Source organism: Haemorhous mexicanus, chromosome 8 (assembly GCF_027477595.1).
Source record: "Haemorhous mexicanus isolate bHaeMex1 chromosome 8, bHaeMex1.pri, whole genome shotgun sequence".
Classification (NCBI taxonomy): Eukaryota; Metazoa; Chordata; class Aves; order Passeriformes; family Fringillidae; genus Haemorhous; species Haemorhous mexicanus.
The window spans coordinates 210,455-233,226 of NC_082348.1; the positions used below are offsets into that span (position 1 = coordinate 210,455).

Consider the following 22,772-nt stretch of genomic DNA (forward strand, 5'->3'; position numbering starts at 1 on the left):
GGGTTTTGACCTTAGGACTTTACCTGCAACGGAGTTTGGACGAGGCATTATTAAAGAGGCAGAACTCTGAGTGTAAGGAAGGGGACCCTCTCCCATTGGTACTTCTTTTGGCAAATTCTCAGAAGAGCCAATGGCTTCCTCTTCTGCAACTGGTGAACAATTATCTGTTCTTCGATCACGGCTGATGCCTTGGTGTTTTCCAGCTCTGAGACTCCCATCTTTACTCCATTCTAAGCTGGATCCACTACGATCATCATTTTCTGATGAACTTGTTATAGTGGCTGAAAAAGAGGGAAAAAACCCAAGTCAGAGGAATTTCGCACCCACGTAAGAATTTTCATTCTCAAATGGTATTGTGAATGACAAAATGACAAAAATTCAATGTTGTTCAGAGGTCCGTCTCACCTAAAATACATAATCACATCAGAATGACAATCAGCCTATACTCATATACCTAGCAAACCAATCTTGATAGAAATCTTCAAGCAAGTAAGCTATTTACTGTTCCTTTCTTAAGCACCTATTCTATTTCACTGTCAGAAAGAGCAAACAGAAGTAAATGCATGATGAATCAGAACAGTAAAGAATATTAATAAAATTTCAGATTCTATTAAACATATTGATTTATGATTTTAAGGAGTGCTGCAGTATAAATCAGAGGCTCAAATAAAGGCTGGGGGGAAAGGGAGTGTTTTCTGCCATTAAAATTTCATATGTTAGGCAATAAGAAACACAGACCTAGAGATGCTCTCAGCTAAAAGGCAGCTAAGACCACTGAGGTGTTCTTGGATGCTGTGGTACAGAGCAGTAGTTTCTGCTGCTGCAGTGACTCCCTGGATGAGAGACAACACCAACTGCATTATCCAGTGGGATCCAAATGTTCCAGTTTGGTAGCTGAGGGTTATCAGGGTGTCTGTACTTGTTTGAGATTGTATTTAATCAAGGCCTCCTGCAATAATGTGAAGACTTTATATTCCTGAAGACCTACTTGAGCAATGTTTGATAAAACTATGCTAACCTCCTTGCCTAATTAGGAACACTGCAGACATACACTTTTTTGTATGACTAATACTGAAACACCTCTGTTTAATTTAAATTTTTTTCAACTACTTACATTAAACTCTCACAAAATAACTGAACAACAAATATCTATTGATGATTAAGCCAACACTCAATGCATTTTGAACACTTTAATGCAACAGAGGAAAATAGGATGAAAGGGCATCAGGATCAGAAAAAAAAAAAAAAATTAAAAAATCAACACCAGTTCAAACTATAATATCTGTGTGAACTCTGGGTCCTTCCCAGGCCACCAATTTAAAAGTTAAAGCCATATTTGTGGCTATTCTACACTCAATCAGCCCATTCTAAATGAAAACATTCTGGCATACTGGACTGCTAACAAAATGCAACCACAGGGGTGGCTCCTGCAATGCTGAGCCTGGTCCAGCCAAGGAAGGACCAACTGTTCTTCCACACCAGCTGCACTGAAGCTTCAGCCATGCAGGATGGTGAGGTACTTGTACAACTCTGTGCTCCTCCAGCTTAGGCTCACATTCATAAGAAATAGAAGATTGGATGCTTCAAGTCAACAGCTCGTATTCTAAGAAATACCAACAATATAACATACCATTTAGAGGCAGTAGAAGAAAAAACCCAACTTTCCAGGCACCCCATTAATCTTTGCACACACTTAGATTGCACTTCCACATGACAAATTTATTTTATTTTTATTGTTGTGTCAAAAAAATCTGGCTTCTCCTGAAGTATAAAATCTTTAAAACCTTGATTCCTCTTGGAGTGAAGTGCAGCTCCAGGAAACCTGGCTGCTCAAGATTTCCATCCTAACACAGCAGCAAGGATCCAGCAAAGCTTTTATTTTGGCCAGCAGCCCAATCTTTTCTCCTGCTCTGCTCCTTGCGGAAGTTTAAAACTTGCCTTTACTGCTATGACATCGACTTCAACAGAAGCAAAGAAGAATTCAGCTACAGCAGTAAAACACTGGAAAAGTAAAGGAAACTTGAACTGTAAGCAAAAAAGAGGAAAAGGGAGAAAAGACCAATTTCCCATCAGTCTGCTGGTCCGGAAAACATTGCAGGAGTAGAAATACAAAGGAGGCCCACATAAGTAGCACGAAGGAGCAAGATATTTTCATGGCTGGATGAACTCTGTCAAAGACATTAGAAAACATACACTTGCTAAACATAATTTAAAATGCACGTGGACTAATAACAAATTTGAATGCACAGACATACTTGTATATAAAAGCCAAAAGCACAGGTCACTTAGCAGAAAGGTGCCTTTTCTTTCCCTTCTTGGTTTTGTGCCTTTATAGATGTAAGGGGTGCTGCCATGGGTAGCCAAGAGACAGGGGGTGTTCCAATTCCTCTGGAATTTGAGACACATACAGCAGCTCTGCAGAGGAGCAGCAGATGATTTCCACGTGGTCCTGCAGCCATGAACCACACGTACTTGACTGAAGGAGCCACCAGGACGTTCCCCCTGCTCTTGCACTCATACACTCATCCTTCCTTTCCAGTAGTTAAATAAGTAACTTTTATCACTGCTCTAAAGTTTTTTCTTTAAAACACTGGTACTTACAAGGTTATGTAGTAATGATGTTGTCAGGCCAGCACACTATTTTAAACAAACATGAGGCCATTCTGACCTTATTTAGAGCATGGACATACTCTTGGACTATTTCAAGCTTGTCAGGCTAGTATGTTCATATCAGTATCTACAATTGTGCTCTTTTTCCAAAAGCAACAATTCTGATATATCCTTTTCTTGACATCAAGATCACACTATATCAAAACTAGATCTTATACAAAGTTGATCAAGTATCAATCTGACATGCAATGAGTATAATTTTCTTCAACTGAAACACTTAAATTTTATACAGGAATCTTTTGACCCATGACAAACAACGTCTCTTAGGGTAACTGATCAGTAAAAATGATTTTCACTCAGGTGGTTGGTACAAGGAGCTGGTAACAGTTGGGCTGTGAGGGTGGCTGCCTCCAATGGTCATGGACTCCCCACACAAGATGCACATACACCCTCAATTCAGCCATCTTTCAACAGAGGATCACACCATTTCATCTCTTCCACAATGTCCCATATTAGCTTCATTTTCATGCCAATTACTCAAAAGTCTGCACTTTTTAAAAACAGTTTAATTTAGGCTATTCTCATAAGAAATCACATCAATTACTGTTTCTTCAGCTGGAAATTAAATCAACTTCATGCCCTGCTGTGCTTCACCATTATGAAAAGCACTGTTAAGACCTCTGGAATGGAAAAGAAAAAGGCATAAGAAAAGAAGAAATTGAGGAAAAACAGAGGAAATTAATTATTTCCAAGGAAAAAGTGGAGAAATTAGAACTGCATCAGGAAAACAAAAGAAGAGAAATGCACACATAACAGCAGCTGTTGTAGCCAAGAACAGGATTTCAATCTTTCAAAATGGGACCCACAGACAGTGTAAAACTGAACACAGTGACATAAAGCAGCTGCTGAGACTTGTGCAGTTAAGAGGAAACTAATTTCTACTACGTGCCAATGCAAATGCCCACCTATAATGCCACTGTCCTTGCTCTCCAGGGTGGAGCTGGGGGTGCTGATGGTGCCGCAGGGACTGCCCTTGTTGGCTGCTGCTTTGCCAGCACAGCTGTTGAGGGTGGAGCAGGGGCTGTCCGTGCTGGGCGACGTCGTGCTGCTGGTGAGGGTGGAACAGGGACTCACTCCTTGGCTGGCGACCGCACACTGCCAGGGAAGAGCAAGAAAGGCTCACTGCACAGCAGGCAGGACCCTGCCGGGCTGAAAACTAGAGACCTCGAGCTGAGGTAGAATAAGAGCAAAGCAAAGAGCCCATTTTTCAAGTAAAAACTTCAAGAAGTGAAAGCTTTGTCTAGATTGGGAATCTTAATCTTTCATATTACTCTTAAAAAGTGACTACTGAATTAAAAAGGGATTTTCATAGTTCAGTAAAAAAGCTGTAGTGAGGCAGATCTCTTCTCTATTTAACACTTTAATGGATACCCCTCCCCTCCACCTCTTGTATTTATTCTTTGAATTGAAAAAACCAAGAACTGCAGTCTTATTAATTTTTCACTATCAGTGTGAAAACCCAAACTGATGCACAAGGATTTAGGAGGGCTGGCACTAAAAGTGGAGAGAGCAAGGGGGAGGAGCAGAGGTTGGTAGTCACTGTGAAGTTTTAGTTAGCAGATGAGTTTCATGTGGATAGTAGCTGCCTGCTTCACTCCAATCCCTCTACCTCAAATGACAGAGAAGGACTGTCTGATTAATTGAACTTCTCAGGAAGAAATAAAACACACCCCTCTCCCCAAGCATGCTCCCATTTTAACAAAATGTTGGCCTTCTCCATTCTTAGAAATCACTGAAAAGAGAAGGCAAAAATTTCCTCCTAAATACTAAAAGCAGAGAGAATTCTAGAAGCTATTCACATTCATAGTAGACTAGATTTAACCTCCAGAATTGATGAGAAATCTCTTCAGTTTGTGTTTTGAAATTGTGAATTGATCTTGAATTTTTGAAAACAAACATGTTATAACTGAAGTCCAATTCTATTACTATCTTTCTATTTAAATGGATGGTATTTGGAAATCAAGTAACTGCAACTAGCAGATAGACAAGATCAGTCCTCTCTGAAACAGAATGAACATTAAAAGATTATATTCCATTATCCTACCATAACTTCGCTTTTCTCTTCCATGTGAGCAGAAGTTGGGATCCCTTCTCCCAGTAAAAACCCCAATCTTGTCATCAATTCTTGCGCTGCAGGAGAACAGCTTGAGTCTTTGTCAGGCTTTGCTTTGGATTGGGAGGAAAAAAGTTGAAGGTTAGAGTCTTTTATTTGGGAACTACTAAAAGAGGTGGAACAAGTACAACCAAATTGTCCATCAGACTTTTAATTGCTGGTGGATCTTGGATCCTCCGCATAACTGCACAAATCTATGGGAGGAAAACCCTACCTGCCAGGCAAATCAGAAATGTTTAAGTGCAATCAGTTCATCACTGCACTGATGAGCAACATAACACAACGATACTCCTAAAAGCAGCATTAAGCTCACTGCTATCAAAGCTCTGTGGCAAACTGAAATTCTATTTCTGTCATATAAAAATGCGAAGAGTAGAGGTTAATAACATAGATGTCTGTAACCAGAACTAGTACCATACATTTTTGTTTTGCTTGCTATGCAAAAGATGTGACACCAGCTCTAAAAGTCCCAGCTCTTCTGTCACAAAGATATTTAATTTTATCAGTACAGTGCTTTGAAATGTCTTCTAGCATTCAACAGATATAACAAGACAAAACTCAAAATGAGGCAACCTGCAACAAAAGCAGCCAAGCACAGCTCTGCCCTGGCACACACTCTTGCTGATTGCATCTCACAAACAAGCATTTCCAGCCCTTTTCCTTCTTTGATGCCAGCAATCTGGCATCACCCACCAACCTATGACCACCTGCTCTGACAGGAACATTTACAAGGCATTTATTTCTCTCCTCCATTATTAAAAAAATATATATACATAGGCCTGTCCCATCCTCAGGTATAAACAGCTAATTAAATAAGGAGCATCACCCTACCACTTGGAGAAGAAGCTCCCAGTAGGAGCTCTTATCCTCAGAACTGCCAAGGGGGACACTGAGGAGTAGCTGCAGGGCCAGTTCCTAGCCAGCACACCGGGGCTGCTGGTGCCACCCCGCTGCTGGGAGCCAGCAAAGACACCCAAACTGCTCTAGCACTTTACCTTCTGGAGACGTTGTGCAACAAACAATTCCCAATTGCTACAGAGTGCCTCAGCAGGTGAGAGAAGTAGGTGCCCAGACTTAGGGATGAATTTTAGGAGAGGAGATAAAAGGCCCTCAGCCGCAGCACCTTCTGCCCCACCACCAAGAGGAGCCAGGGTGAGGGGGCAACCCACAAAGCAACCCAGCTGAACTGTACCCTGGCCTTCCCTGCACAGTGTCACTGAGCCAGAGCAGCTTCAGGACAATGCTTAATCTCCGTGAGGAGCATGTAGTCTCTAACCATGTAAGACAGAGCTGACACTCAGTGGTAACTGCAAACAGCACGTTTTTCCCCAAGCTGCAGTCTGGAAGAAAAACACAAAATAACAACTGTAACTGAACAGCTGACCATAAGCACTACTTCAACAGCAGCCCAATTTTATGAGTGACATAAACCCCGAAGTTTGCCAACCTGCGCAGTACCAGTCAACCCTGCGTCTTTATTTCACTACAGCTCAATGCCTACTTGAATGCACGCATTTCTTAATTTTGTGGACAGCTTTAGGTTTTACTCTGCAAAATTGATTCTCACTTAATCCCAAAAGAAGTAAATCGAGGAAAGTAGATAGCAAAAGGTTTTTTTTAATATCAGAAGTTTCACAAATTGACAGGCCTTCAAATATTAGCCTGGAAAATATATTTTCTCTTTAAAAAAGCAATTTTAAAGATCAAAAGTAATCTTTAAGTCACAATCCTGGAAACCACATTTAGTGAAATCAGCATCTTCATTCTTCCCTCAAAACTACAGAAATTATTACTATCATTACTAGAAAAATTATAACATCTGACAAGTCTGAGTAAATGTTAGGCATACTACCAAATTCAGTCAGTAACAAAGACCAAAACTAAGAGCCCAAGGTGTTCAACCCAGCATCCACTGTTCGATCCTTGAACAGAAAAAACTGGTGCTGATCTCCAGCAGCCTCAGCCTCATCACCTGGGAGCACAGCTCTGTGAGAGCAGGAACATCACAACATGGTCACCCTCAAATTAGGGGATGAAGACTACATGCTCTCCCACCTGGACCTAGAGTTTAATGCCAGCACTAGAAGATGGTTGTGAAGATGAAGGCACAAGAGCAACCAGGCTAACTATACTATATCAAGCAGATGGTGAAAACAATTTCAAATAGTTCTATTTCTGCTACTAAGCACCTATATTTTGGAAAGAAAACACTGTTTGTTTTTTTTTTTAATGGTAGTTTCCTTTAAATTTGAAACAAAAGGAAGAAAAAAGAATTTTCCCCTGGAACATCATCAGTAGTATCCACTGACCTTAATGAGGTTAGTTAAACTTAAAAATTAATCTAAAAATACATGACATATACTGACACATGTCAGGACACCTGCTGTAACGGCCACACTCTGTCATGTACTGGTCAGATTTAACCAACACAAAACTTTCCAAGATAGCCAATTAACTCTACGGAGGTGGCTTCTCCCAGCTTTGCCAACATAACTGTTACGGCCTTAATCAGCAAACTTTTACAAAATTTCTAAAATGAAGCATGAAAGGAATGCAAAGCTACAGATTTGAGTTAATTTATAATTAAAAAAAAGTTCAGAAGAATGCCAGAAGGTCTTTGCTCTATGTGGCAGTTAATGACACTGGGACATCACTTAGCCTGCAGCCCGTGACCAGCCCTAGGAAGTGAGGAGGAGCAAGCAGCTCCTCCTGCAACAGCCTGTTCCCAGCACAGAATGAATCTCTCACCCACAGCACAAGGCAGCCCAGCCGGGCAGACAGACACTCAGCAAGTGGACAGACAGGCGCTCGCCGGGCGGATGCTCACCACTGGCGCTGGGCTCTCCCGGCTCTGGCCTCCTCTGCAGGGCCAGGGCTGCCTCACCTGGCACCCTGGGGCTCTCCACATACTTGGGCTTCCTGACCAGACCTGCAGTGGGAATGAACGGAGCATACTGAACTGTTTCCACATGGACCACAAGGTTCCTATGTCCTGTATCTATTCTCTATGATGTAAAAAAAGGAGAGAAATTACTTCTTACACACACAGCTGTTATCACAAAGATCAGCGAGCTGCTGCACTTCCAATCTCATGAGAAACACATGCTCCAGAAGGCTCAGAACACGAAGGCTGCTAGAAAACAAACCCATTGTATGTGGTGTGTAAGCTGCATACTGCATGTAACCCTAGGAGGTGGTCTTCCTACTCTTCTCAGTACTGATGTGTAACTCAGGACTACACCTCGGCTCTCAACCATGCCAACTCCTGCTCTGCACTTCCCACACTAACAGAGCAAACCCCCTTCAGGGAGCACTGCAGAGGGACTGTGGGTCTGATACCAACTGTCCCACATTGCCCTTCATAAAGAGACTTTTCCCTTCCTCAGTTCAGGTCTTCAAAATGCATCCTTCTCCTTGGTTCAGAGTTCAAGGGCACACCAAAGCCCTCTCACACTTTGTTTAATAAAACCCTACCCTATATTTAGGCTGGGGCATTTCAGCCACATTAAGCATCCCATCTTTCCTTTTGGCAGCAGCCTCAGATGCTACATTAAGTCTCTGAAAATGACATTGATTTCTTGCTCTTTTTCCTGAGCACTTTAAGACTCGTGACTGCTTTTAAAGAAAAGCTGCATCTCTTCTCTGTGGCCTCAGGCTCCCAGGGTCACACCGCCACAGAGCTGTGAAGGCCTGGCCACCCCATCACAGGGTAACACATCATTTGCCCAGAATGATCTGGCTGGACCCATTTGCTCTTTCAGATTTCCACCTAGAAGCGCAATATGGGAACATGGTGACAACCTAACTTCTTAGCAAAGAAATACTGGTGAGGAAGTGTCAGTCCTATATGAACAGATATAGGACTGTAGTAGAGATTCTTGAGTCAATTTCACTTTTTACACAAACAGCTCGGCACCAATACCAGAGGGGGCTCTTCCAATGCTACTGTCTAACAAAAATAAGGGCCATTGGCCCTGGTGAAAGCAGCTAAAAATGCATTCCTTTGAAACAAAATCTCATTCTTTAAGGAGACAATAGTCCACCACCTGTCATTTGTAAGCAGAAGTATAATCAAACATATCAAAGTTGGACAACAAAAAGCACTCATCCTAAAAGAACCAAAAAAACTGTGTAGCAGTTGTAAAATTAGATCAATACAGAAAGACCGTCGGGATGTATTTTTAACACTCATGCTTTAAGCTGTGGAGGAAATCCTTTATTGAATTTTGTTCCTCACAAACTGCTGCGGAAGTGACTTACAGTACTTGCAAATCCAATATACAACATTGCAACAAGTAGGAGAATTCATGGTAAATTTATGTTCATGCACTAATCTAGAACAGGACACGTGAAGTAACCCTTGGATGAAAAGGACTCATTGAAATGTGAAGTGCATCTGCAGAACAGCAGCTCTTTTACGGAAGGGTAGGATGGCTGAATCAGGTCTGACGGAATGTTCATCCCGGACAGGGCTTTATCAGCAGCAAATTGCAGAGGAATCTCAGTAAGGGAAAACACACTCCCTGCTATGCTCTCATGACTGCTGCTGAGTGCCTTATCATGTCCTGAGGCAAAAGCGGCTACTTGCTCTTTAGGAGTTCTGGATGGATTTTTGTTCCAGGAACTCCAGCCTTTCTCTCACACTCTGCAACATCAGCAGGTGAACACAACGCTGCCAGACACAGTGATTGCACTGTCTCCTTCCTACAGCTGCCTTTCTCCTAGGCGGACAAACACCACTCCAGCCTGTTACCGTGACTTCTCTTCAGTGCCATCCCACACCGACAGTCATTCCTGAAACCTGTTCTAGCTCTGTCCTAAATCTAGTGCAGATTTTTAAAGCTCGTCTCCTCCCAAAGGGGACAAACTACAGATTTATACAATTCCATACCAATAAGTCATCTATTTTTTAAAGTCATCTATTGCTTTGCTAGTAATTCTTAATGCTTTTTTGACTGCAGAAGAGCTGATGTCTCAGAAGATCATTGTAACTTGCGCAGCTCCATCTTTTCCCTCTTGTCAGGACTAAGTGGATCTGTAGCTGTACTGACCCGAGAAATTGCCTGATGCAGGACCTTGGAGCTGGGACAGCTTAGTGCTTGCAGGAGGAACAGTCCCCAGGGCTCCCAAGGGTAGGGCACAGAACTGCAGCCTGAGATGACACCAGTTCTCTGACCTAGTCTAGTCTCAAGAATCAGTATGAGGATTAATTTGCTCATTAATTAGAAGTTTTAATTGAAGTTTAACTTCAAAACTTACTAAAGTGCTGTTGTACATTTATGCAAGATTCTCCTAGGAGTCACCTCTGGCATTCACTGATGGAAATTCACTGATTTCCAAGGAATCCTTTCTCTGTTAAAGCATTATTGTATCATTAAAGTAAGGAAAGCAGCAAACATTTTCTTCAAGTGCAACAGCATCATCTTTCATTCATATCTTAAATGCCATAATCCATTTTTTTGGAACATCCCTTATAAATCAGTATTTTCATTCTTTTAGTTGAGCCTCCTAAATCAGACTACAATCAACTATTACCCCTTTAAGAGAACAAATACTGTTTTATCTGCACACCTGTAAGATAACCAATCCAAACAATGGTCATGCTAGCTTTGTAGTAGAAGAAGCTCAACTGGGAGGACTGAAATTAGAATTTTGTTCTACCATTGCTGGACAACTTCATCACTACAACCCAACTTCAGAACACTACTTCAGCCTACTGCGCAGTCCTTTCTTCTTTCTCTCACCACATCCTGAGAGATCTGTAACTTGCTGTCATGCTACTGAAATAGAGAGCTTTGAAATTAGGACATCTGTATAATCCTGTTACTTCCCCTGTCCCAGATACCAGACAGCTAATTTATATTGAATCATCTTCCATTAGCTAGAGTTTGGTGAAAGTCAAAGGAATAGCACAATGTTTCTGTCAGCCTCCTATCACCTGGTTAGGTCTTTGTACAAAATAATGATGCTTAAATGCCAATTCATTCCCAGCACAGGAAATCTTTTCCCTTGGCTGTGGGTCACAGTGGAATGACTCTGCAGACATTGTGAACATGGCTTTTCAGTCACAACTCATCAACTGTTCAGCATTTTCTGTGCTGACAAAGCCCAGCTTTTGACACTCTGTTCCCAGACCTTATAAACTCAAACCTGTTGAGTGTCTCCACAGGAAACAGGAACCTGGAGAGTTTCACTTGTCTCTCCCACTCTGACCCGAGTGAACCCAAGTGATGCCGGTGTGCTGGAATGATTTCTATGCACAGAATGCTGATAAAAGGAGCCCCATGGAGCCCCATATTTAGTCTGGCTCCCACACCAGTGGGTAGACACCACAGGATAAAACCACTGAAAACTAACAACTTCCTTGTCACTTCCACAGCAATTTATCTATTACTACATTTGTGTATAAAGATACAAGTAAAACAGTTGAACTGTAAAAGCCACAAACAAAACTCACTCTTATACAGTCACTAACACATGCACAAACAAAGCTTTTTGCAGCAGTCCTTTACCTGATTAACTAACCATAAATAACCAGGTTTAATCATATTCAGACACTTCAATATAAGTATCTGCAACACCAAAGAGATTAATTTTTTGCCACATGAAATAATACATTCTATTTAATAGCCAATTACTTTTTAAATCTGGAAACATGCACTACTCTTGCTCTTGTTGCAAAAGTTTAACATGATTTTACTACGTTATTTTATGCAGCATTTATCAATAACTGAGTTAACATGCTATGAAGATTTTAATTGCTCGCTGTTTCATCTTACCCGGAGACTTCTTGTTTGCTCTTGCCTGCATCAGATAGGACTGCCGTGGCAGCAGAGGCGAGGACGGCAGTGACATTGAGACTCCTTTGGCCAAGTTTGTTCTGTAAGTGTCCTGGGAGCCTGGCTGCTCGCCACTGGGGAAATCTGCATTGTGGCCAGATGTTTCTGTAACCTGCGAGGCATTCTCTGGGCAGCAGTCACCTGCTAAAAATAAAATTTTGTCATCTATTTGGTGATGTGCCAAAATAAACAGCCTAGAGTTGCACTGAAATGTAAGTATTTAACACAAGAAAACACTTGCCAGAAACAATTGAGCATGACTCGCCCTACCGTGCCACCTCCACTGCAAAGTCCAGATAACCACTGGGAAAATGTAAATACACAAGTAAGCAACATTCTAACTTAATGTAATTAAGAGTAAAAATGAGAAGAAAACCCCCCTCACTTTCAACAGAGTCAGCACATTTCAGATTCCATCCTTAGTGTTAATATCAAATTCCCTATGAAGATAAAAGTATTTTTCAAACTAAAAAGGTGTTTTAGCATCACTGCATTAGCATGAAAGCCAGGACCACCTGAAATACTGTTTACTGAACTAGTTAAAGGAGGGTTGAATTACCCCTTACATGTAATGAAAAGATGGATTACTAATATGTACACTCAGAGATGGGCAGTCTAAGATTTGTTTTCCCACCTTCAGTGCTAGTAAAGAGGCTAAGAATTTTCCTTCTATGTTCTTTTGAAAATTAAACTTCTACAACAGCTGATCTAAACACAGATTTAACACTGGTGATATTATTACTTACTTTTCAATACAGAATATATGAGTTTGCTTCAAAAGGTGTTGAAAAACACAGTAGAATGGTAATGCAGCTAAATGTAACTAAAAAATACTGGAATTCCTTTTAACAGCTTTTTACTAGATACATATCTAGGCTGCAGTTTGGAATTTGTAAGTATTCCAGGTGGACTGCTGAGAGGTTGGGGGTACAAAAGGGTTGACACATCCACCTGCAATTCCTTCATTTCTCTTTTCCCTTTTATGATCTTTTCCCTTTTCCCTTTTATAATCTGTGTAATCCACTGCCTTCTTAGTAGACTTTTGAATTTTGAATTAATTTACTTGTCTCTATTGTATATGAAACATTACAACACAGAAGAGAGCTGGATGGAGCTAAATAGCTCTAATCAGTAAGTTAGGAGTATTTGATCATGACAATAACATGAAAGATATTTTACAGTCAATATATAGAGACACTACTGCATCTTAGGAATTTTTGTTCCAGCAATACTCTGGTTTTTCTTTTTCCTGATGCTGTGGAGAGCAGGCTTCCATGACTCAGATTCTGAGAGCAGTATGACTTAAAAGACAGAAATATAAAATGTGTACCACAGAAATTCCCCTTTTCAATCACTTCATTTCCCAATTTTACAATAAGCCTTTGCACATTACCACTCACATCGCCATGGTGTTCAGACAGAGCAGCTCTTTGGAGCAAAACCCACACCTTGAGAAAAGCCAAGGCTTCAGCCTGAGCGTGTTATATCCTCAGTGATGGTCAGTCTATTTGAACAGTCCTGCATTCTGCTGAAGCAGAACAACCCCTGTGTTAAGTGTAAAACAGTTATGATACAGTGGAATAACAGACACCTATTAGACAAATATCATTCCCAAATATCATTCCAAGAAAGGAGGAACAGCACTCTGCTCCTCCAGGCCCTTTCTAAAAAGCTGTTTCACTCAAGGTAATAGACCAACACCACACCTGCGAGCTCAGAAACCTTGCACACCAGGAATAGCAGGGAACCTGCAGAGCATGTACACCACAGTCCCTGGAATGCTGCCCCAGCCACAGACCAGCCCTTCCCCAGAACTCCCTGACAGCCCAAGAGCAGCTCCAGTGGAAGCCTGGCACAGCGCACATCCCTTGCTGAACAGGCCGAGGCATCCCTTGCTGAACAGGCCGAGGCTCAGCGGGCACAGGGACAGGGACAGGGCTGGCTCTGAGGCTCCCTTCGCTCGGCGGGCACAGGCACAGGGCTGGCTCTGAGGCTCCCTTTGCTCAGCGGGCACAGGGACAGGGACAGAGCTGGCTCCGAGGCTCCCTTCGCTCAGTGGGCACAGGGACAGGGACAGGGCTGGCTCTGAGGCTCCCTTCGCTCAGCGGGCACAGGGACAGGGCTGGCTCCGAGGCTTCCTTCGCTCGGTGGGCACAGGGACAGGGACAAGGCCGGCTCCATGCCTGGGGCAGGCTGCCTGGGCTCCCTGGGGACACTGCGGTGTCCCTGCCTTAACGAGTGCAGAGCCGAGCCAGCGGCTCCTCCGACGGAGCAACAGAGGCACGGCCCCGGCACGGCAGCGCCCAGACCCGCACGAGGAACCTCATCGGTAGCTGCCTCCAGTTCAATTACAGGTAGGATAAGGTGGTGTGCCAAGCTTTTTACATGCTTACATCATCCTTTCCTAAGTTTCTAAATCTATCCCATAGATGTAATTTGTTCTAACCCTGCACTTTCTACTTTGTGTGAACCGGACTGATGACCAATCTCCACATTTCATTCAAATAATGGGAAAATTCCTGTAACATACCTGGCTCTACACAGGACAAGACAAACCCAAAATTACCAAGCTTGTGGGATCCACCCAGTAATAGATTATGCTTCCCACACAGCAATTTAATATTAGGGAAACATTACTAGAAAAATGCATGAGAAATACCTGTCAAAATACAATCTGTTACAATGCCCAGATACTAGCAGATGCCACATAAACACAAAATCCCAAAATTACTTATTACTAACTTAAGGATTAGTAATTTAAAATATTTTAGCTACCAGAAAAATACTTTAAAATCACATGATGTTGCCTGGCATCTACCAGAGTATAAAGCACGCTGCATCAGTTCTGGAGTGGAAGTTTGTCGGTGTAAAACAAACACATAAGGGAAGGTCTTGTGAAATCCCACTTCCATTTTTTTAAAACCTCTGAGTTGTACATTTTCCACTGCCAAGCAGCCTCTCGACTAAAACATTCCACAAGCATCAATCAACACTAGAGTTCTTACTCAGTGGTCAGTGCAACCACAGAAACAAAAAGTTTGAAAAAATCACACACAAAAAACTTGGAGAATGAAAACCAAATCCCAGTTTAGCTGCACCTAAGGATGCAACTGAATGGCATAATCTGACTACAAACTACTTTTTTTTTTTTTTCCTTTAGATACAAAGAGATACAAGGATGGCTGACCACAGTAATAATTTTGTTGAGCTTAATATTCTAAAAGAGAACTTGAACTTTAAGATCAAACTAATCCTATTTAATAGGTAGGATAACTAAAATGGAAATCTTCACACCTGTCTATATCAGTATTAAACATTATAAAATGCATCTAATTCTTCATTCAATTTAAGGTGCTTAGAAACCAGAAGGAGGCTACCTATGTTACCAAAATATGTGTAAACTGAGTTTGATGCAGATGTGGAAATTCAGATCACTTTTTAACACAAAGGAACAGGACCACTACCTTTACAACATTGAGAGCTGGAACAATGAACATGCAGCCTCTTCGATCCTGGATACTGAGAGCAGCCACAGAGAAAACTACACTCCATGGATTCCCTCAACAGGTCCTTCTGGGAAAGACTGTTTTGTCTTTCTTTCCCTTAATCTTTCTACTAAAGTGAAACACGACTCTCAACCAACTTAAGAAAAAAATCTGATATAAAATCATGCTACAATGGAAGAAATCCTAAATTCTGTAGTTCTGTTTCAGATGCATTAAAAAGAAAAAAAGTGCAGGATGCTGTTGAAGACCAAGGCTCCCTTCCCTGTGAACCCCAGAGAGTGAAGGACACCACCACATGCAGCACTGATTACATGTTACCACTGACAGTCTTAACAAAGTCAAGTCCACTCTGCTCCACAGGATGTGTCTCACCCTAACAAATATTAAGAGAAGATGCAACCTTACAGACAAGTTCAGAAGAAAACTACATGTGGGAAAAAGAAAACAGTTGTAAGAACAAGGAAATCCATCCAAACTGGAAAGTCCCTTCCAGAACAAGGCATTTCTATGTCTAAGCAGTAAGAAACTGTTTGAGGATTATGAAACCCAGTGGGTTTGATAGTCTTTCAATAGAACTGACAGGCAAGTGAACATAGAACTCTGTAACCTGGCTCAGTGACCAAGTATAAGGTGCTTCATTTTCATTGTAAAACACTAAGCACTGCCCTTGAAGGAGGGTTGTGTCTTTCAAAACTGAAATGTGTGTGCTTGTACACACAGCCAGCCCAGCTTCAGGAGAGGGCAATCCAGGAGGCTTGGGGAGTCCAGTGTCCCAGTCTGTCCAGTCACACAGTACAAACACTGACCAGGAGCTGCAGAACCACTCCTGCCAAGTGGAGCCATCCACAGCCAGCCCTCTGGGACAGGACACAGGCTGCTGGCATGGAAAATACACGCATGAGGGGAGAGAAGCATTTAATTCTTTTGCTCTCGAGACTCTGGGAAGACCAGAAAAAGAGAGAAACTAGCAGGGAATGGGAAGAGAACGCATTACGGCCTGAGCAAAGGAAGCAGTGAAGTGCAATGAGTGAGAAACAACCCAGTAAAATTAGAATAAATGGTTTAAATGGCTAACCTTTGCCAACTCTGCTTGTACTTGACATTATTTGCTCACTTTCTGGCATTTATTTCTGCACCCTGGATTATTTTTTCAGTACACAAAGTATTAACATTCTCCTGTAGGTCTTAAAAAAAAAAAACAAAAAAAAAACAGGGAAAAAGAGAGGTTATTCGGACCACTGAAGTAATTTGCATATGTGTTTCAAGGGCAGAATTTTTTTTGAGGGGTGGTTTTTATATGTACATGGTACATCACTGGAATTAGCTTCTGAAAAGACATTCACCACATTAAATACTGAATGCTCACCAAAAAAGCTTAAGCTCTTAAATAACTGACAAGAGCAGCTGAAAGTGGGCAAAGCAACACAAGATAATCAAAACCAGCTCCATATTTTAACCATGAAACAATGCATCTTCTGTTGCAAGGTACTTTTAGAGTAACAACAAAAAATCAAACCAAAACTTAAAAGTATTCCATTCCAAGTTCAATGTTCCAGACAGTGAATGTGTACTTCATGCAGCACTAATGTCCTTTGCTCTTAAAATTCAAAGCCTAATATCACAGAGCATTTGGACAGAAAAAGCCAATTGAATTTACATATTTAGATTTTAAAAGGCAAACTTTATTTAATGGCCTTTTGGTTTTCCAGAAAGGTACCTTGATGCTGTCAGCTGGGTTCAGAGTGTATTCCTCAGAAATGCTGAGTTAGATATAATGCAAGACAGGGGTGTTAAAAGCTGCATTTAGCTGACCACAGTCAGCTGAGAATCAAACCTTTACTGCTACAGGCAAGTAATTCTTCAAACACTCAGCTTTAAAATAAAGATTAAATAGTAGGTCTAGGTGTTAAGAAAAAATTAGGCTGCTCTGTACAGCAGCTTCACTTTTCAGAGTAGCAATTTAGTTACCACTGGCAATAAAAACAATAAATAAAAAACCAACCAAACTAAAAAAAAAAAAAACAAACAAAAAACCCCAAAACCCAGTGACAGTGAATTTCAGCACATTTCTGTTTATCATGCCAAGTGCTGCCCCAGTGCTGCACACCAGGCACGCAACTGGGGCCTTGGTTAAAAAGAAAAGGAGAAAGTAAAACAGGGGTGGTGGAACCTCATACAAGCAATCACAGCTCGTGCCTTTGAAAGCCATTTTACTTATGAAAAAGAATACTAAGTATAATCTCAATTTCTTAATTGTATCTGATGATGTGAATAAAAGAGAAGAAATTCTGAATTCACAGATTTCATCCAACTTGTTCAGTATACAACATTCCTAAAGGGCAAGGCAGACAAACAAAAATAACTGATGATATGCCAGCCTGCAATGGAACATAATGCAGAAATAAAGCCTCCATTCTATACAAACATTTAGAAGTCAGTACACCCATATTTAAGCTAAAGATACCTACATGAAGATACCTGAACATAAGAAGGAAACTAATGCAAATGAAAACTAAGTCTCAAAGTGTATTGAAAAAATTTAGGTCTGATCTACCAGATCTGAATCAAACAAGACACAAGAAAGATTTATTAATATGGACCCTTTTGCAGACCAAATAATAATTTAAAAAATCTAAATATGCAGGCAATCACTGAAAGTCTGATGTATACAAATCCATAAGTACTTCAATAACTTTTTTTTCAGAAACCAAAACCACCCATCTTGTTTCTCCAGATTCCTTGCCTTTAAAGCACTACGTTGCTGCATTCTAAACATCATCTTTTGGTTGACATAATAATCTGTCCCTTGTTATTTGACCACTACTATTAATATCTAACAAGCCCTGAAGCTGGAAAACCTGAAAGTCCCAACTACTTACCACACTGAATTTCTACTGACATCAATGAAGTTTCCAGGCATACCATGTACTACATTTGATGTTCAACTTCTGATGGGATTTAGTGCAGGAAGAACACTGCAAACTAAGCACAATACTGCCATTATTCGTGTTCCCTCAGGCCTGATATTGGGTCAACAGAACGACAATGGTCACGCTACTACAAAGCCATCTGAAATAGCTGAGTATGTTCTGTAAAAACTTAATATACCGGATTTTATTTTCTTTTAAAATCAAAATACATTACATGTATTTTATACTGAATGATATTTTGCTTAATAAGTAAAAAAAAAAAAAAAAAAAAAAAAAAAAAAAAAAAAAAAAAAAAAAAAAAAAAAAAAAAAAAAAAAAAAAAAAAAAAAAGGCAGATTCTCAAATGCAAGCAAGTTGCTGACTTTGGGACAGTTAAAGAAAACAAATGTAATTACATACTGGAAAGCAGCTGGCAGTACAGAAACCCAACAGGAAATACTAATAAAAATTTATCTCTGAAGCATTTTTAAGCATTTAAGAATGAGTAACTCTGCAGAATTTCTAAACCAATCATAATTAAGAAGTACTTTTTGTTTATATTCTGAAGCTTATTATGTACATTCTTTATACTATCACTTCTTCATAGGCACAGACAGGACTTACAGGTAACCTAGCAGAACTTGAACAACAGTTCTTCTGGCTCTGATTGCTTGAACTGTGTCACTAACACAAAAAATTTCTGTGCTATATTGAAACAAAAACAGCCAGCTGCTTTCAGCTGAGGCCAGAGGCAGAAGATCTCCTTGTGACTACAGAGGTCAAGCTAAAAACCTCAAGGAAATAAACTGGTCAACAAGTAAATCTCAACTATGAGAACATAGGAGAGAGAGCAGAAACACACAATTCTATGGTAGGTAGAAAGAAACACAGGGCAGAAACAAAGACCTGAGATTACCCTAAATGTAGAAAATAAAGTCCATTAACAAAGCAAAGCAAAAGACAAAAAGCAAGGAATGAGAGCACGCACCCTTCAGCAGTGGGCACAAGGCGAGACAGCTCTGCCATGTCCCACTGGAGAGACACCTCCCCAGCAATCTCTAGAGGACTAGGAAACTTTGGAAGAGCTTAAAGAGATAACATGTATTTGATGACAATAAGCTAACAAAGAGGAGATAGTACCACTTTTTACTTTGCTTCTGTTTACTCCCTTCCTGCTTGGTTTCAAACATTGCCCAAACAGTTTTCTGTTACTTTAAGGTTACAGGTGCAGACTGAGGGTTTTTCCCCCTCAGGTTCTGTCCTTTACCAAGTATGTACATCACCAATGCAAAGAAGGACAAGAGAAAAGAAAAATCAACTTACAGATAGTTATGTCTGTTGTATGGAAATAACTATGTCTGAAGGACTGTAAAGACAGGTTTCTCCATGCTGCAGAAAACCAGAAAAAACGTGGATGCAGAAAAAGTTTTATGTCTGCGTAAAAAATTTAGTTTGTTTGAAATTTTGTTTGTTTGGCATATCTGTTTACCCAAGTAGGATACCAACCACCTTATCTTCAAATCCACATTTAGAAATAACATCTCTAAGTTTTGCTTGCAAAAGCTGCTCTACATGTAACTTGCTGCCAGCACAGCTCTTTTCGCCTGTGTTCATATATGTTTGCACATTGATAATTACATATGCGCATGTTTAAACACACTAATTTTGCTTCATTTAGATTTTATCTAATTCTACAACAGCCACCTACCTAGCTATCAATGCCTCCCAGACACATCCAAATAAGCCCATTTTAAAATGGGTTTATTACAAGACTGTTGTAGAAGAATTTCTGCTGAAGCAACTTTACGGTCTGAGCCCAACTATATAACTACTGCTTTTGGTGCTGCTTGAGGTATTATTTTTCAAAAAGTGACATTCCCACGTGACAGCCTTCCATCTGATCAGGGCAGAAGTTATTTTTACCAAGACATTCTACTACTCTTCAGCAGAGCATCTGTCTCTCTCTCAAAGTATCAATACTAGTTCTTGAAACCCTCTTTTTCAAGATAACCCTGAATTTAAGAATCTATTAAAACCTGCAATCAACATTCCCAGCAGCTAGACTTCAAAAATGTTACACACAACTTCAGCTCTTAAGCCCTTATGTCAGGGCAAATGAGAAATTCTAGTATTAAAATCTACACAAAGTACTGTTAAAACAGTTAGGGTTGTTTCTTTTGTCCTTTAACCCTTTTACAATTTTTAATATTACAGCTGTGCCTGCCTTCAATCCAGAAAAAAACACCACCATTCCTACTCACACAAGTTCCACAAGCCTACCAGCTGTAAAACTCATAAAATAGAGTTAACACACAAACAGGAAGTTCTATTCAGTAAAACAGGAATCATCCCACTCAGATCTAAATTACGCAGACTTCCAGGCGTTCCTTTCATGCAACCCATGGGACAACTGGGGTTACTTCAGTTTAAGCTGTTGCAGTTTAGCCTAAACCCCTTTCAATTTGACTCCAAATGGTCACATGTGGTCAAGGCGCAGCTGCAACTCATCACTGGTGTCCCTCCTACGCCGGCTGGGCTGCCCACTATGACCCATGGAGACTTTACTACCTTCTAGCTGCTCAGTATCACCCCTGAACCATGAATATACTGAAAAAAGACCACGCAGTCTTCACAACTGCATTCAGGGTGGCCCTACTGAGATGTGCTGTCTCCTTCCTCCCACATTCAGAAGCTCTGAAAAACCTGAAAAATTTCTCAAAACCTCATAAGCAAAAAATCAAGCCCATGTGCCCACAGAGCTGAGAGAAGCATCTAAATTTACCACTGCATTCCCCTCTCCAACAGCAGTTTGAAGAATGTTAATGCGGCCATGGCCAGTCTTATCTCTCTAGTCAATTCCCATCGCTGGGGTGAATTTCTACTCTCTCAGAGAACAGGAAATTTTAAGCTGTTGTTGCTATGCTATTCCATATCCAAAGGGTCATGAAGTTGGAAAACTCTACAATCAAAAAAACCCCTTCAGTTTCTCCCTGTTTTCAGTTTAAAGACCAGGGAGATGAGCGAACAAAAATAAGCTCTACAAAGACCAATGTTCTTTGCCTTGCTTCACAACTTTTCTAAAAATGGAGAAATGTCTTACAGTTGGAAGAACTGGAATGTCCTTTGGAACAACAGAGAAAGCTAATAAATGGACATAACTTTACAGAAAGTCCTGGTGTAACACAGAACAGAATAAAATCACACATCTCTCTTCAAACTTTTCACATCATCTTCAAATACAAAAAAAACCCCAAAATCTCTGAAATCCATTATTTACTTCCTGATTTACTTTACTGATTACATATCAATTATTTACTTCCTTTTAAAAAGCTGCTCCTGAACTCCTCCTTGCTCTAGCTCCCACTAGTCAGGCACTATTCACCAATTTCTCCCAATACCTGGTTTCCATAACATCTAACTAATACATGAAACTCTAGAGCTCTGCTTAAAAAACAACAACAAAAAACCCCCAAAAAATAAACAAATCCACCAAACCAAAAATTAAACCAAAAAACTTCCCACACTCTAACTCTTCTCTTGCTGTTCAGAAATACAGCAGCATTGTATTTGCAAAAAAAGTGAAAAATCTTATTTTGCACACATTACTACAGACAGATGTCATGAGATCTTAAAATAAAAAGCCATGCTTTCTGACCTACAGGAAAAGGGTTTTTCCAAGCTTCAGATTTTAATCAAAGCCTGGTCAGAGCGCCATTCTGAACGGACTGATTTTCCTTTTGAGCCAAAACCAAGTTCCATCTAGCATTTTAACAAAAAATGTACCAGTGAAAGCCTCACCACAGGAATCTTTAGCCCACTGTTTAAACAATCCCAGCTGGTAACTTCAAGTCAGCAGCACACACAAAAGTAACAGGATGCCTTTTGTGTTGCTCTGTGATCATTTCTGTGCATCTCTGATCTAGTGTCAATGTTTTTTCTAATCAGCATAGCTCCCATCATTCAGTCATTTAGAAAGGAACTGTGGCAGAGTGAAAACTTCACAAGACCACAGAAATTTCCTGAAGAACAACATATTACCTGCCAGACGAACTCAGAACCAATTTTTGCAAAAGAACAGTGAAAATACTCTCCCCTTGTAGGACTCAGTGTAACTTCATAGTTTTAAAAGCTGCAATGCAAGACATGTATGCAACTTGCTTTCCAAGAAAACAGGATTGTGTTGTTTTAAAGGTTCCAGCAAACAAGGATGTGGCAGCTTTATTATGCTCTGTCCTTTATACATTTAAGAAGTATTCAGATTTATTTGTATTTTACTCTGGAAGTAAGGAGTTCATGTTGCCAAAGAGCATAAATTTACTCTAATGGATAATTTAGGATCAAACTCATCAGAAAATCTGAAATGTCAGACTACATTAATAGTTTGAAGTTAAAAATGTAACACTGAAAACCAGGTCACTTTAACTCAAGTCCATGAGCTTTTCAGCCACTGCAGCAAAGACTTCAGCACGCCTGGCACAGAGCAGGCACGTTCATACCAGTCACAAACACCTGCACATCTGCAGCTACTGCTCCTCCCCAACAAGCATTGCTGGGCCTTCTCTGCCCTTGAAAATGGCAATGAGAGCTCTCAGTTACCCTTCTTCCTGGAAGGTAATGTAGGTAAGTAGTGGCCTACTAAATTTATGGTCAGTATTAAAATAAATTTTATTTTAAGTAAGATTTGTTGATAATGATTACTTTTACCTTCAAAAAATCTCTGTAGTTAAAGCAAAAA

General features: G+C 40.5%; 1 protein-coding gene across 17 annotated transcripts in view; it reads right to left on the reverse strand.

Annotated features, from left to right (window-relative positions):
- Positions 1-22,772, reverse strand: part of TANC1 (tetratricopeptide repeat, ankyrin repeat and coiled-coil containing 1) — a 62,316-nt gene that overhangs the window by 22,345 nt on the left and 17,199 nt on the right. For 5 of the 17 annotated variants that reach the window (XM_059852401.1, XM_059852404.1, XM_059852403.1 and 2 more), the window contains 5 exons: positions 11,563-11,763; positions 7,611-7,712; positions 4,715-4,836; positions 3,576-3,765; positions 24-281 (listed from right to left, as the gene is read on the reverse strand). In XM_059852401.1, the coding sequence (XP_059708384.1) occupies positions 24-281; positions 3,576-3,765; positions 4,715-4,836; positions 7,611-7,712; positions 11,563-11,763 (873 nt within the window). Of the gene's footprint in view, positions 1-23; positions 282-3,575; positions 3,766-4,714; positions 4,837-7,610; positions 7,713-11,562; positions 11,767-16,203; positions 16,313-18,007; positions 18,111-19,360; positions 19,427-22,772 lie in introns of those variants that run through there. The other 12 variants (XM_059852392.1, XM_059852394.1, XM_059852395.1 and 9 more) reach the window with 6 other exon arrangements.